The sequence below is a fragment of the Phascolarctos cinereus genome, unplaced genomic scaffold (genome assembly GCF_003287225.1).
Source record: "Phascolarctos cinereus isolate Bilbo 61053 unplaced genomic scaffold, phaCin_HiC Scaffold_8;HRSCAF=390, whole genome shotgun sequence".
NCBI classification, from domain to species: domain Eukaryota; kingdom Metazoa; phylum Chordata; class Mammalia; order Diprotodontia; family Phascolarctidae; genus Phascolarctos; species Phascolarctos cinereus.
Window position 1 is genome coordinate 25189746 of NW_027556291.1, and position 14646 is coordinate 25204391.

Here is a 14646-nt window from a genome sequence, read left to right on the forward strand (position 1 = left end):
CATCTAATGAGGTTGCCTTTCCACATCTGGACAATCACTTGTCGGGGATGTTGTTGAGATCATTTCTGCTCAGGTCCATGTCGCATGAGTTGAACTTGGAGATCCCTTCTAGGCTGGGGATTCTGGCCATGGGCCAGGTCCTCTGGGAGGGAGGAGGGCTTCCAGTTTTAGTAACTTAGGTCATGGTTAGGTCTAGGGCCCAGGGGTTCAAAAATTCATTGGAATGACAAATCACCCCCTTACTTTAATAAGAATACAAGGGAAATGCAGGGGGAAATTATTAATCATAGGATTCCAACATCCAAAGGGCTGTTACACAGAAGAGAGCCCTAGAGGACAGAAGCAGGAGCAGAAGGTAGAAATTACAGAGAGGGAGAGTTAGGCTTGAATTAAGGGGGAAATTCCTATGAATTAGATCTATTCAAAAGTGTAATGAGATGCCTTCAGAGGTAATAGATCTTGTCACTAGAGATCTTGAAGTGGCAGTCAGATGGCCACTTTTGGGGGTGCTGTAGAGGGGATTCTTGTTCACATACCCTTTTAGAACTCTTCCCAGCTCTGTCATTCTGTGAGCATATACACAGTCTTCTTCAGGTGGGGACTCAGGAATACTAGAAGCAGCTGATTGTTAAACTTTCACCTTGAAAATTGGCAAACTGGATTTAATATTTTCTTGATTGTCCAGAGGTTCCCAAACTTATTTTGCCTACTACCCCCTTTTCAAAAGAAAAAAAATTACTCAGCACTGCCCCCCGGAAATCTACTTTCTTTAACCCTTTAATGTTGTTGCTTTTTAGATTTTTGGGTTTCTTTCTTTCTTTCTTTTTTGAAATTTACATTACCTAAGGCTACTACACCGCCCCCTTGTATAATTACAGCACCCCCACTTTGGGAACCTGTAGTAGACTTAAGAAAGTGATGGATAAAATGTTAATAATATAGATTAAACCTAAAAATGTGTTTTGCATACATATTCCCCTAGAGAACCAGTTGTTAAACATTTGTCAGGCCCCACTGTGGGGACTCCATCTTGCTTTTGGGAGGATGACAATGGTAACCAAGCAGGTGAGGCTGCTTAAGTTGACCCAAGGTTTGAATGAGACAAACACTGTGCTCACACGACGTCTAGCATCCAAATGAAAAGCGAAACTCTTAATCCTTACTAATTAGACATCTGGTCATGTGGAAACACCTTAATGCTTGAGGGTTACGAGGACATAGACAGAGCTCTAGAACTTGCAAAAAAACATTTAAGTTAGTTCTGATGGCTTTGATTTTCTCCTAGAGGGTGAGGCACGGTTGCTACAAATCTGTCTGTCAGAAGGTGTGCAGACTTCCTCCACCTCATTTCTTATCTAGAAGGGAATTGGTAGATAACAAGTTTTGGAAACCTCAAAGTGGCTGTTGGTGAGGGACCAGCTCCTAATCTAGTTTGTCTCTCATTGCTTGGCTACTCAGAAGTTTCCTGGTACAGTCTAGAGTGTTCACTTTGTGGGGCTCTGCATGACAATTGGCAAGCCATTCAACCTCTTTGGTTTCTCATTCTTAGGTCCTCATCTGGAAAATAAGGGAATTAGGTTAGATGATTTTGGAGGACTCTTCCATCTCTAACTCAATGATTCTGGAATCCTGTGACCTGAGTTTGAATCCTGTCCCTGCTATTCTACTTAGTATCTACATGACCTTGAGGGAGTTACTGCCCTGTTCTGGGCCTCAGTTTTTTCATCTGTAAAATGAAAGAGCTGGATCAAATGACCTCCAAAGTCCCATCAGCAGAAAGTGTCCTGCCCGAAAGTCACATGGATACCAAGTAGTAAAGCTGGAGGGAGGATAGGAGCCTTCCCAGAACTCATGAAATTACATCTACACAGTCACCTGTGCATAAGGCTATACGTTACTAAGCTCACTGCTCAAGCAAAGTCGTTGAAATGAGTACAAATGCTGAAAAAGAAAAAATGCAGATTGAAACTGAAGTCATTAGACAGAAAAACAGCAGACCCAAAAAGTGAGAGAGAGAGAGAGAGAGAGAGAGAGAGAGAGAGAGAGAGAGAGAGAGAGAGAGATTGGATGTGTGTCCTGGACAATGCTTAGCAAACTATAGTCTTTCAGTGAGTTGACACCCAATAAGTAGGCAGTGCAGTGAAGTAGAAAGGGCACTGGACGTGGTCTCAGACCCAGAAGACCCGGTTTCAAATCTCAATTTGTCTTCTTCCTATCTATGTGACCTTGAGCAGATCAATTAGCCACTCTGGAACTTAGCTTCACGGAATCACTGAATTTGATATTTGAAAGAGACCTCCTTGGTTGTCTAGTCTAACCCAACTGGAAGTCCAATTGAGTCCAATTCTCACTTGTAAAAATACTTATACTAGTTACCTCATGAGGTTGTGAAGAAAGTACTTTGTAGACTTCCGAGCACTACAGAAAAGGGAGCTATTATAAGAACTATCCTCCTCGGTTGACAAACAACCCACGATTCAGGTCTGGAAAGGAAGAACCTCTGCTTCTCTAGCAACCTTTTCTAGGGCTCTGTCTCATAAGTCATCCTCTTCTATTGAATAGGAAGAGCCTTCTGGTACTTCCCTTTTCCTTGGCTCTCCTCCCAGACCCTCTTGGCAGCAGCAGCTATGTTGGTAATCATTGTGCCAATAGTGGGTGCAGAGGAAACTGTTCTCATGCTGGAGAGCAGCCATAGAAATTACCACCTCCTCCCACTCCCCAACCTTTCCATCCATAGAGAATCATAGAAAGTTAGAGCTGAAAGGGACCAAAGAAATCACTCAGGCCAACCCCCTTACTTTAAAAAGGAGGAAACTGAGGTCCATCCAGGAGAAGGGATTTACCCAAGGTCACCCAGCTAATGAGTGGCACAGCCAGGACTAGAGAACTCAGCACTCTTGAAATCCAATCCAAGGACTCCTTCCTTTAGACTGAGAAGCATTTCTAAGGCCACACCCTATCTCAGGAAGATGAGAGAAATGTTCAGGAGCATGAGTTGGTCTGTCATCACAGTCCACTTCAAGGAACCATTTCATTGAATTGATTTCTTCATGAGGGGCAGAGAGGATTGAAAGGGGATTTGTAGCTTCACTCTTTGACCTATAAAGAGTGGAAATACCACAGGAGAGAGTTTGAGCCTGGCTCTGACCATTTATTCTCATTCTCTATAGGGATTAGGAGAGGAAGGAAAAGGAAGGAGGCATACAGAGAGTATGTCATACTCTAAAAAGTGTCATGTCAGAGAGGAGCAAAGAAGTAATTCCAGCCGATTAGAAAGCATCACTCTTAGGAGTCAGTTTGATCTAAAGTACCTACTTTGCCTGTCAGTCCACCAGATCCTCTATGGGCCAATCCCATAGGATCATGGGTATAGAGAAGGGATCTTATGAGTCTTCTAGTCTGACTAGCACATGTGCAGCTCTTTATTTTGCCAGATGTCCAGGCCTTCCTGCCTCCTCCTGCTTCCATTTCCTGCCCCCCAGATGTCCTTGCGTTTAACTTCAAGTTGTTGACCCAGAGATGTACATTAAGGGAAAGTTCCTATTCAGGAACCTAGTATGAGCCAAGCATTGACAGGTGCATAGACTTCAACTATGGACTAAGGCTCTCACTCAATATCTTCATTCATTAGAGAAGGCAGAATGGTGTAACAAACAGTGTTAGCCTTGGAGTAAGGAAGACCCAAGTTCAAATCCTGACTTTGACGTCGGCAAGTCACTGAAGCCTCAGTTTCCTTATCATAGAATGGTGGCAATCATACCACAGTTCCTACCTAGAAGGGCTATTGTGAAGACCAATTGAGATAATTTTGCAAAGTACTTTACAAACTTCACACTAGAAAAATGCGAGCTATTATTATTACTGACTACATAGATAAAAGCAAGGGGACAAAAAGAATGTCTTAGGGCAAATGATATATTTCTTTCATATAGATCCAATCTAGCATGCCCACTTGAAACACCTCAAGGTTAGATCACCAGAAATATTAGACAGAGGAAATTAAGGGAAAACCACCTTCCTGAACCCAGGCTCTAACAAGAGCTTTGCAAAGAACGATAGGTATCCATAAACATAGGCCTGAGCCAACTTGCATTTGGCCAAGAGAGCAGCTTGGGGAGGTATGGGTATACCTACCTTTGGGAGGTATACATACCTCTGGGAGGTATGTATACCTTTGGGAGGTATATGGAAGGATGGTAACAAGCTTATCCTTCAAGCCTGACTCACATCCCACCACCTCCTTGGCAAAGCCTTTCCTGCCTACCTCAGAAACAAAGTCGATTACAGCCTTCTTTGAGAATCTATAGCACTTCATGTTTGTATCATTCATTCAGGATGTCACAGAATGTCAAGTCTGAAAGGGTCCATTCCTTCATTTTACGGAGGCCCGCACTGAGGAAGTGACTTACCCAAGGTTGTGTGGTAATCAGTAGCTTGTGACTCTACTAGGTGTGCCACCTAGTGCAATGCTTTGTGTAGTAGACAATCAATGAAGAATTTGTGATTATATGATTAAAATGTGCTTTAATCAATTTCACCTCTCATGAACAATGAGATTTGGAGGCAGAGGACCCAGGTTCAAATCCTGGTTGTAATACTTATTACCTGTGTGACCATGGGTACGTGGGCCTCTGTGGGCCTCTGTCTCCTCTATAAGGTGACAGGCCAGACTCGATCTCAGTTTCCTTCCAGCTCTAAATATAGGAGCCTACGAACTCCTCCAGACAGTCTCCATGCTTTTCACATGTTCTTTGACAGAAAGCAATACATAGTAAACACCCAACAGAACCAATTACGAGGGCCAGACATCCCTAAACATTCCTCTAAGTCTCAGTTTACAGATCATATACGTGTCTCTCTTCCTCTGTCCAGTCACTGAGCATCTCCTTTTTGAATCACTTCAAGGCGACCTGCTGAAGAATATCTTATAAAAGAGATAGACGTTGATGATTCGTAAGAGTAAACCGATGGGATAAATGAACCACCTCATCAGGGCTGCTGCTCCATTGCAGAAGTTAAGCAGCACCAACGTGTACTTGGGTGCACCCAGAGAAGTGATGTTGAGGTCCTTTAAGCACTCCAGCTGATAAATGATACACTCAACAATGACAGAAGTCCAGATGAACTTAGAAGCCACCCTAGCAGATCTGACGGTTCTTACATGGCGGGTCTCAGCTGGAAGGAATGTGATCAGAAAGGCCTCCAGACTTACACAGCTGAGCAAAAGGGAGCTGATGTGGGCATTTGCAGTCTGGAAGTTTTGCCACAGGGCTGTCTGAAAAGAGCATGACGATCTTTCACCCTGGGAGGCATCTTGGATCATGGCAAACACACTAAACCCCACCAGGATGTCTGCCCGGGCCACATTCTGAATAAATACCACTGTGGATTTCCTGGAAATGTTGGGAGACATCAGGAGCAGCGTGACATACGAACTGGCACACAGGCCCAGCAAGCTGATGACGACATTGGGAAATGGCAAGATGAGATACTGGAGATATTTGAACACCAGATACCTTCTGAGATCTTTCATGTGATCTCGCTTGGTGAGCCCTTGGAAATGGAAAGGATACCTAAAAGGAGGGGAAGAAGGAAAGAAATTAGAGGAAGTCTTTAGTTCAAATAACAGACTTCCCCAAACCTAGGTGCATGTTTTACGTTAGCCTGATCAACTCTCTTGAGCACACTAGCACACACTAACATCTTTCATATGTTTGCTTAAACCCCTTTCAGAGCAGACTGTGGATCATCATGAAACCATACGCCCTTTGTGGTGTTGATCACTGGGTTGCATTTCCGTGCTCTTGTTGCATGCAGATGAAACGTTTGTTCACACTTGCCCTCATCAGTTCTCATGAATTGAGTAGCAGGGAAAAATAAAGAGCGATTCCATTTCCCCTTACATGGACACATTAATGCATCCACACAGAAGATGAGCTTAACTGTGAATCACGAGGGACCAGAATTTGCTAGAGGAAGGGCGTGATTCCTCCAGTTGGACGCAACTAACAGGACGATGAAAATGGAGGAGTGGGTGACAGAAGGTTTGCTCCATTGAAAATAGACCAGCTGGGCAAGACTGACAATCAAATCTCTTGTAAGTGGGTGCTGGGAGCATAGGATTTCGAGATGGAGAGCGCCTTAGGGAGGGAGCCCTCTCATCACACAGAGGAAACAGAAGCCCAGAGAGGGGAAGGGACTTGCTCCAGATCACAGAGAATAAGGAGCAGAATGAGGATTTGAATGTAAGCTCACTGACTCCCAAACTGATGCCTTTCCTAATATACCACTTAAAATGGAAGCATGGTTAGCATTCTCTTAAAAGTGAGAGTTATTACAAAGGGAATGGCTTAAGCAGCTAGGTGGCGCAGTGGATAGAGCACTGCGCCTGGAGGCAGGACCGCCTAAATCTAAATCCAACCTCAGATACTCAGGAGCTATGTGACCCTGAGCAAGACATTTAACCTCTCTTTACCTCAGTTTCTTCAGTTGTAAAGTGAGGATAATAGTACCTACCTCATAATGTTGTTGTGGGAATCGCACAGTGACTGGCACATAGTAGGTGTTTCATAAATACTTATTCCCTTCCTTTCCCCCTTATGCCTGATCAGCATTGTTTCATTCCAACCCAAAATGTTTTGTTTCATGTTAGTAATACATGTGTCTGGTAGTGTAGAACAGTAGATAAAGCATGGGACTTGCAGTCAAGAAGACCTCAATTCAAATCCTGCCTTGGACACTAGCTGTGTGACCCTGGACAAGGCACTGACTTTGCCGTGCCTCAGTTTCCTCATCTGTAAAATGAGGGAGTTGGAATTCTGGTGGTCTCTTCCAACTTGACGTCTATACTCTTATGATCCCTCCTTCCTGTTCTTTTCGTCTTCATCACATATAGTTGGTTATTCCTTCTTGTGCATGTCTTAGATCCTCAGCTTTACTCTAAACTCCTTGAGGGATGACATCTGCTCCCACATTTCCTCACAGCATACATCAGAGCAGGTGAGGGGAGAGAATGTCCATGACACAATTAAAGGACAGAGATTCAAGGGGATGAACTGGGCCAGACAAGCCAATCAAGGAGCACTACTCCCTACTCCCTCCTGACCTGCTGCTCTGCTTCTGAGCTCTCTGCCTTGGAATGGCCACTCCTGTCCCCCGCCTTACCTTTCCTTTGGGTTTTAGTGCCTGAGGAAACCCTGGTTCTCATCTGGATCTCATCACAAAACTTGTCACTCTTTAGCCAGGAGGAACCTTCCCCTAGTAACTGTGAGAGCCCTATTCACTGGTACATGTAGCAGCCCCACTGCAGGGAATATGACAGCAGTGACTGCTTCATGTATGTATTTTGTTCTCTACGTCCCTCAGCACTGTGCCTTGCCCACAAGAAATATTTAGTAATCATGATTATTGATTAATTGGGCCTCCAAAACTCAGAGAAGCAAAAACTATCAGGGGCTCTACTCAAATAGCTTTTAGAAATATTAAACAGGGGTGCAATTTGGGTGAGAAGGTGGATGACACTGATAGCAAGTTGCTAAAAGTTGGAGTGTCAAATGAAGCTTCCCAGAAGGGCCAAGAGAGATTGGAGACATCAGGGTACAATCGGGAGAAGGCTGAACTTAGAGTCAGGGAACCTGAGTTCTAATCAGCGCTCTGCTACGTCTGACCTGAAAGGCCTGGGACAAGTCACAGTGAATTAACTTCTCCGGGCCTCCATTTCCTCATCTATAATACGAGGGGGTTAGACCAGATGACCTTGGAGGTCCCTTCCAGCCATAGGTCTATATCCTCTTATATTGTAGCACTATAGAAGAATGCCAAAGGAGACTACTTAACTCAAAGAAAGGTTCATCTCTGCATCCTCTACGCATCCATAGATGTATTCTGTTTTATGACACTTCACATCAATGGGTCCACCATTGGAACTCCAGTTTCTAACTATATTTCAGAGCCTAGGGCACACCCTAGGCTATCCTATCAGGCGATATAACAGTCCTAGCTAATTCATGCCTGTATAGAATGATACCAGCTATTATCCCTGGCTTTCCTTACATGACTGGCTCACCTTCTTTTCTGGTCTCACATCATCAATAGTGTGCTGCAGCCTCTTTCTATCCACCATACGTCTTTCCTGATGGATACCCAATTGCTGCTCTGGGATCCATAAAACTTGAAAAGACCCCAAGAAAGGCTTCCAGCCCAGTGGGTGGATCTACTCTGGAGGAATACAGGATGTGGACAAGAATCAAAAAGGATAATGACTTGGCTAGGTTGTATTCTGTACCCCAAGATGGTAGAGAGTGAACAGCCATGCTGATGAGGTCATCAAGGCATGGTACATGTCATTCTCAGCAAGCAAGGAGATAGCATTGCCAACTGGTCAACCCTTTGATTGGTAGTCACTAGTGCACCTAAGTAGCTCAGACCTGAATTCCTCTTAATATGGGGGGAAGGCCTACGCTGTCAGCACTCGGATAGCGTCTGAGGAACTAACTCAACATGATCCACTGGGCTGGGTGTCAGGAGGACCAGATTCAAATCCTGCCTCAGGTTTATATACTATAATTATTGGTGTGGCCCTAGACAAGTCACTTAACTTCTCTGTTCCTCAGTTTCTCATCTGCAAAATGGAGTTGGGAATGTTTTAACTCCATAGCCTCTAAGATCTCTTCCAGCTCTAAATTTATGATTCTGTGATTTTGTGAAATAGCAGGAAAATAAAAAGACTTAGTGTCTGTCTTTTTTTTTGTCCCTGCTATTCAAGCTCTGAATGAAGGCCTTACTGCTCAGCTCAGTATTACTGCTAAGGTTACTACTTGAGGTAATTTTGCCGTCTTTTAAAAAACACCCATTCCCATAAAACCAAGACCTTTATCGGCACTTTGTCTCTAAATCCCATGCAGAGTACTTCAACCCTTAGAACTTCTCCCTAAGGCAAAAATCTTGAAATTCTTTTATTTTTCCCATTAGTGGGAAAGAAACTCACATTTTCCATTCTCTTTCTTTGAGCACATTGCTCATTAGTCAGCTAGCAGCACAGCAAGGCCAAGTCCTCAGGCAGCCTATTCCAGTGCCAATTTTGCAGGCAAACATCCCTCCCCACCCCCTTTTCTCTGTTTTATACCCTTAAAATGTAGGCACCCATTATTTGTCATTTGGAGACCCCAAAAGTGGCAGAGAAAGCCCACCACCACCACCACTGGCCTCCGGTCAATAAGAGCCACAATTAACTGGAAATGAACACCAGATGTTCAGAAAGAGAAACAAAAGCCAAGTCTGAGATGTTAACCACCAGGCCTGAAAAGCCTTGGCGCACTAGCCATTTTGGAGGTCGGGCACCGCAGAACACAGTGACCTTTGTAGTGTATAGTCAGGGTTTGGGGAACATACCCCCTTTTGTTCAGTTTTTAATCACTGGCTTGTGCCACTGGTCTAATTAGACTTTAAAAGATTTGTTTGAATCCATCAATCCCTAAGCATCTGTTAAGAACCTACTACTGCTAGGTGTGTGGTAGGTGCTAGAGTTACAAATATAAACGATAAACCAATCCTTCCTCTCATCTAAGGTTCCATGGAGTGCAACTGACTGATTGATTGGCAATACTACGTCACTAATTTAGAAAACATTTCTGTTATGTCTAAGAATCCCCCTCACCATACGTTCCTATAAAGCAGGGGCCTCCCCTCTATAGGCATGGGGAGTGACTACCATCTTTGTGTCATCATCAAATAAAAGCCCCACTGAGAAGGTGGGGAAGGGGGAATGTCTTGGGATGACAGTGGAGCCTTCCTAGAGCCCCTAAAATCATGCCAGGCAGGCAGCTGCTTTCTCTGCATACCTATAAGACTGGCCTGGGCCCCTCTCTGCTCCTGTGTGGGTATCATTTTTTTCAGTATGTGTGACTCTCTCCCTCTGTCTGTCTCTTTCACCTACCTTCTGCATCCTCCTTCCCATAATGTAATAAGAAGAACTGACATTTGCATAGTGTTTTAAGTTTACAAAGAGTTTTACATGCATCATTTTACAATAACCTGGAGAGGTAGGCACTACAAATATGATTATTCCTATTTCGCAGATGACAGAATTGAGGCTCAAAGAAATTAAATGGCTTTCCCCAAAGTATATAACCAGTAAGCTTAAGATCTGAAGCCCAAATAGTACTCCAAATTCAGTGCTTATTCCATTACACCAGCGGGAAATGAAATATAATTTGTTGCATTTATTGAATAGTTTTATATCTTCTCATTTTCATTTTAAGTGTGAACGTGGCATTTTAGATTTATCTTTCAAAACAAAGCTAAGTGAGGCCTTTTTTAACTTCATAGGAGCATAGGTTTAAAGCTGGAAGGGACCTCAGAGGTCATCTTCCATTTTACAGATGAGGAAACTAAGGCCCAGGCAGGTAAAGTGACTTGCCGAAGGTCACACAGACAGTAACTGCTACAGTCAGGCCTTAAACTGAAGTCCTCTGCCCCCAGGGTCAACATTGCAAGTTCACCTGCTGTCTCCCTGCTTCTGTGACCTGACTGATTCCTGGCCCTCAATAGACAAAGAATTCCCCACTGCTAGGTTAGGTTTGTGTTCAGAATGGGCCATCATGGTGGTAAAGAAAATGGTGAGGAAATAGTAGCAGCTTGTGGGCTGGCCATGAAAAAGGCGGGGGGGGGGGTCAAAGAAGGGGCAGCATAATACCATTGAAAAAAACATGACATTTAGAGTAAGAAGAACTGTATTCAAATCCTGGCTCTCCTACTTACTAGCCAAGTGACCCCTGTCTCAGCTACTAGAGGCAGTGGGAGTGAAGATGAAGGCCCTGGGTAGGTCCTGATGATTGCTAGCACCATCTCTGCTGGCTCCTTCCTCTCCTCTCCCCTCCCCAGGGGGCAGTCTCCCTGTCCTAGTGTGTCCCATTGCATAGGGCTGGAGGCTGGCCATTGTGAAACACTCAAGGCTCTTGGCACCTTACCGTGATCCCTTTGGGAAAAGGAAGAGCTTTGGGAATTTCATAAGGCAAATACCATACACTTACATCAGTGCTGGGGCCATCAATAACTTGGGAACGTAGGGAGGGAAATCTAAAGAAAGAAAATAGCAGTTACTACAAGACGTTAAAAACGACTGAAAGCACCCACAAAATCCCCACATCAGTACCTGGTGAGTCACGTGCAAAGGCCATCGATTTCAGTCTAATGCAATGCATTCATTCGAGATCCCCAAGATTATAAAGCCTAGAGGGCTGAACTTGTACTTGTCAGAGTCTCACTGATTGAGGAGCTGGAGTTCGCTTGGTATAGTGAATATGAGCCACAGCCTTGGTTTCAGAGTCATGAAGACCTGGGTGCCAGTCCTGCCTCTGACACATGCTGCTTGTTCTCCTTAACTTCTCAGAGCCCCCTACATCTCTTTAAGACCACCAGTTACAGAACACTTGCTGATCTGTACTGGCAGAGAGAGTTTCCCCATTCAAAGTTCCTTCCCTATACCAAGGAAAACACAGTTCTGAGCCTCATCCCCCAAAAAAGTATTCTCTCCATCAATTATAACCAGCCTCTCCAAACTTGAGAAGCAGTGTTGCCCAGCAGACAGAGCACTGGACTTGGGTTTGAATCCCACCTCAGACACTTATTAGCAGTAGGACCCTGGAGAGGTCATTTAACTTCTCTGGGTCCCATCTTTCTCATCTGCATAAATAGTATCTGCCTCCTGGGGTTATTGTGAAGATTAAATGAGATGACGAATGTAAAGTGCTCTGCAAACGGTAATTGCCCTCCGTTATCATTATCAGCATCCTCTTCCTCATTATTATTATTACTAAGATTGTAGCTGTTTTCATTTGCTAGGACCCGACAGCACGCACCTGACTAGCATAGCCTTTGAGAACCTAGGATCACATCCACATCATGCTGAGGCATCCCTATATACTGGGAAATCCCACCACACAGCCAATACAGACCCATGTCTTTGATGACTGCTAATTAATACTAACAATAACCCACTTTCTAGTTTTCAGAGACAATCATTTAAAAATTCATAGTTTGAGGAAATACAGGGCTTGAAGTCACAGAATCAGACCTGGAAGAGACCTCAGAGGAAATCCACTCCAACCAGGACCTGAAATGGAATCCCTTGTAGAGAACAGCCAGCTTCCATGCAGACTGCACAGATTGTGATAGCAGCCCATCAGCGTGTACAGAGATCTTGGACAGGCAATGAACTGGGCCCAAAATTGAACAGGAGAAGGATGGCATAGATTGCAACACTCGTTTTCAATGATCCCAAGCTACATTCTGCAGCAAAAGCCCAGCTCTTGAATACCAGTGTCCTCCAGGTGATTCTCCATGGCTCAAATAATGGTCTTCTTGCCTCAAGTCTCTCCCTACTCTAATCCATCCTCCATACAGCTATCAAAGTGATTTCCCTAAATTACAGTTCCGACCATGTCATTCCTCTGCTCAATAAACTCCAGTGGCTCCCTATTACCACAAGAATCAAATACAAACTCCTCTATTTGCTATTTAAAGCCACATCACGGTCTGGTTCCAGCCTTATTTTACATTACTCTCCATCAGATGCTCTATGATCCAGTCAACCTGGTTTCCATCTCCTGACTTTGCCCAGGCTGCCCTGTATGCCTGGCATGCTCTCACTCCTGCCTCCCCAGTTTCTTTCAAAGTGCCATTCAAGTGCTGTCTCTTACATGAATCCTTTCCTGTTGCCCTTTGTACTCCCTCACAAAATTACCTTCCATTAATTTTGTGTACACTCCTTTGCATGTAGATCACATGTGCAGCCTGCACCCTTGCTCCCCCCATCCGTTTCCAACTGTACCTCTCTGTACCCTATAAGAATGTAATAGCCTTGATGGCAGGCACAATCTTGCTTGTTTTTATATTTCTAGTGGTTGGTCCAGCCTGGCACATAGTGGTAAGTACTTAGGACCTTTTTTCATTCATTCATTCATTCATTCATTCATTCATTCATTCATTCATGTTGTCTTCCATTAGAGAATGTAAGCTCTTTGAGGGTAGGGAGTGTTTCATTTTTGTCTTTGATCCCCAGTACCTACCACCATAGCAGGTCCTTAATAACAGCTTGATGGTTGATTGATTGATTGATTGATTGATTGAAACCACAGTCTCAGCAGAACCAGACTTGTATGTGAAGTGGCCCCAGGACATTGGAGAGACACATGGTGGGCATAAGAAGGCTGCAGCATGTGACCAAGGGTGACTTTCAGGAGGAATACAGAATAAAAGACATCACTGAAGACAAGTATAATTAGAGAAGAGAGTGGAATAATTGTAGTAAGGGTGAAGGAGTCTATTGGCAGGAGGAGATGGTCCTCTGGGGAAGATGTACTGAAGGATTTGGACAAAAAGAATCATATGAATTGGGGAGAAGCTAGAATCTGCGCTGATGGAAGGAGGGTCCATCATTGTAGTGTTAGACTACAAATTCCTCTAGGGCTGGAGCTGTCTTATTTATCATTGTTATCCTCCCCCAGGACGTAGCACAAGACATTGAATATAATAGGTATGTAAGAGGTGTTTGCTAAATGAATCAATGAATGAATCAATGAATGAGTGAATGAATGAATGAATGAATGAATGAATGGTGAGGCCAGTGTATCAGTGTACTGCTATCCAGGTAGTGGCTAGAAGAGCTGATTCAGGAATTGAGAAGACCCAGGTTCAGGCTCCACTTCTGCCACATCGTGGCTGGGTGATGCTGGGCAAGTCACCTAACTTGTCAATGCTCCAGGCAGCTCTCTTCAGAGTAGACATTGGGAGGGGCAGCTAGGTGGCACAGTGGATACAGTACTGGCCCTGGAGTCAGGAGGACCTGAGTTCAAATGCAGCCTCAGACACGTAACACTCACTAGCTGTGTAACCCTGGGCAAGTCACTTAACCCCAAATGCCTCACAAAAAAAAAGGAGAGTAGACATTGTGGTTATGGTGCTGATGTGCATTGGTAAAGAAAGTTCCTCACTAGGAGCCTCCTATACTGATGAAATCACAAGTCTGGTTTAAAAAAAAAAAAGAGGAATGACTGAGTAAGTGAAGCAAGTTTCATGATCAAACCTAATGTTGTAGTGCTGAGTCAAATGTCCTCAGAAGTTATCTTACTTCTGGTTACCACGTGGCCAATACAGAGGGGATTACCTTGTACATCATTGTCTGTTCCATTTGAGACATGTAGAAATGCTATCGTCTCATGTTGTTATTCAGTCATTTTTTCAGTTGTCAGACCTTTCATGACCCATGTGGGGTTTTCTTGGCAAAGATCCGGGAGTGGTTTGCTGTTTCCTTCAACAGCTCATTTTACATATGAGGAAAGTGAGGCCAACAAGGTGAAGTGACTTGCCCAGGGTCACACAGCTAATAAGTGTCTGAGGCCAGATTTGAACTCAGGTCTTCCTGACTTCAGGCCAGGCGCTCTAACCACTGCAGCGGCTAGCTGCCCTGTCATTGTCCTATATTCGAGCTTAAAACATGGAAGTGGGCATGCATAAGTGACCTCCGCCCACCCACCCCCAACACACACACACACACACACACACACACACACACACACACACACTCACTCTCACACTTCCTGCTCTACTCAGTTGTTGTTCAACGAGTCAGTCAGGCTGGCTAACTCC

The 14646-nt window shown here is 44.3% G+C and overlaps 1 protein-coding gene across 1 annotated transcript; it reads right to left on the reverse strand.

Annotated features, from left to right (window-relative positions):
• Positions 1-4576: 4576 nt before the first annotated feature.
• LOC110193008 (uncharacterized) lies at positions 4577-5565 on the reverse strand. The gene has a single exon (XM_020964523.2). The coding sequence runs from the start codon at positions 5531-5533 to the stop codon at positions 4901-4903; it is 633 nt and encodes a 210-aa protein (XP_020820182.1). The 5' UTR covers positions 5534-5565; the 3' UTR covers positions 4577-4900.
• Positions 5566-14646: the final 9081 nt, after the last annotated feature.

What these genes read in the sequence shown, in the direction of transcription:
- LOC110193008 (XM_020964523.2), bottom strand. Translation starts at nt 5,533, where the DNA reads ATGAAAGATCTCAGAAGGTATCTGGTGTTCAAATATCTCCAGTATCTC.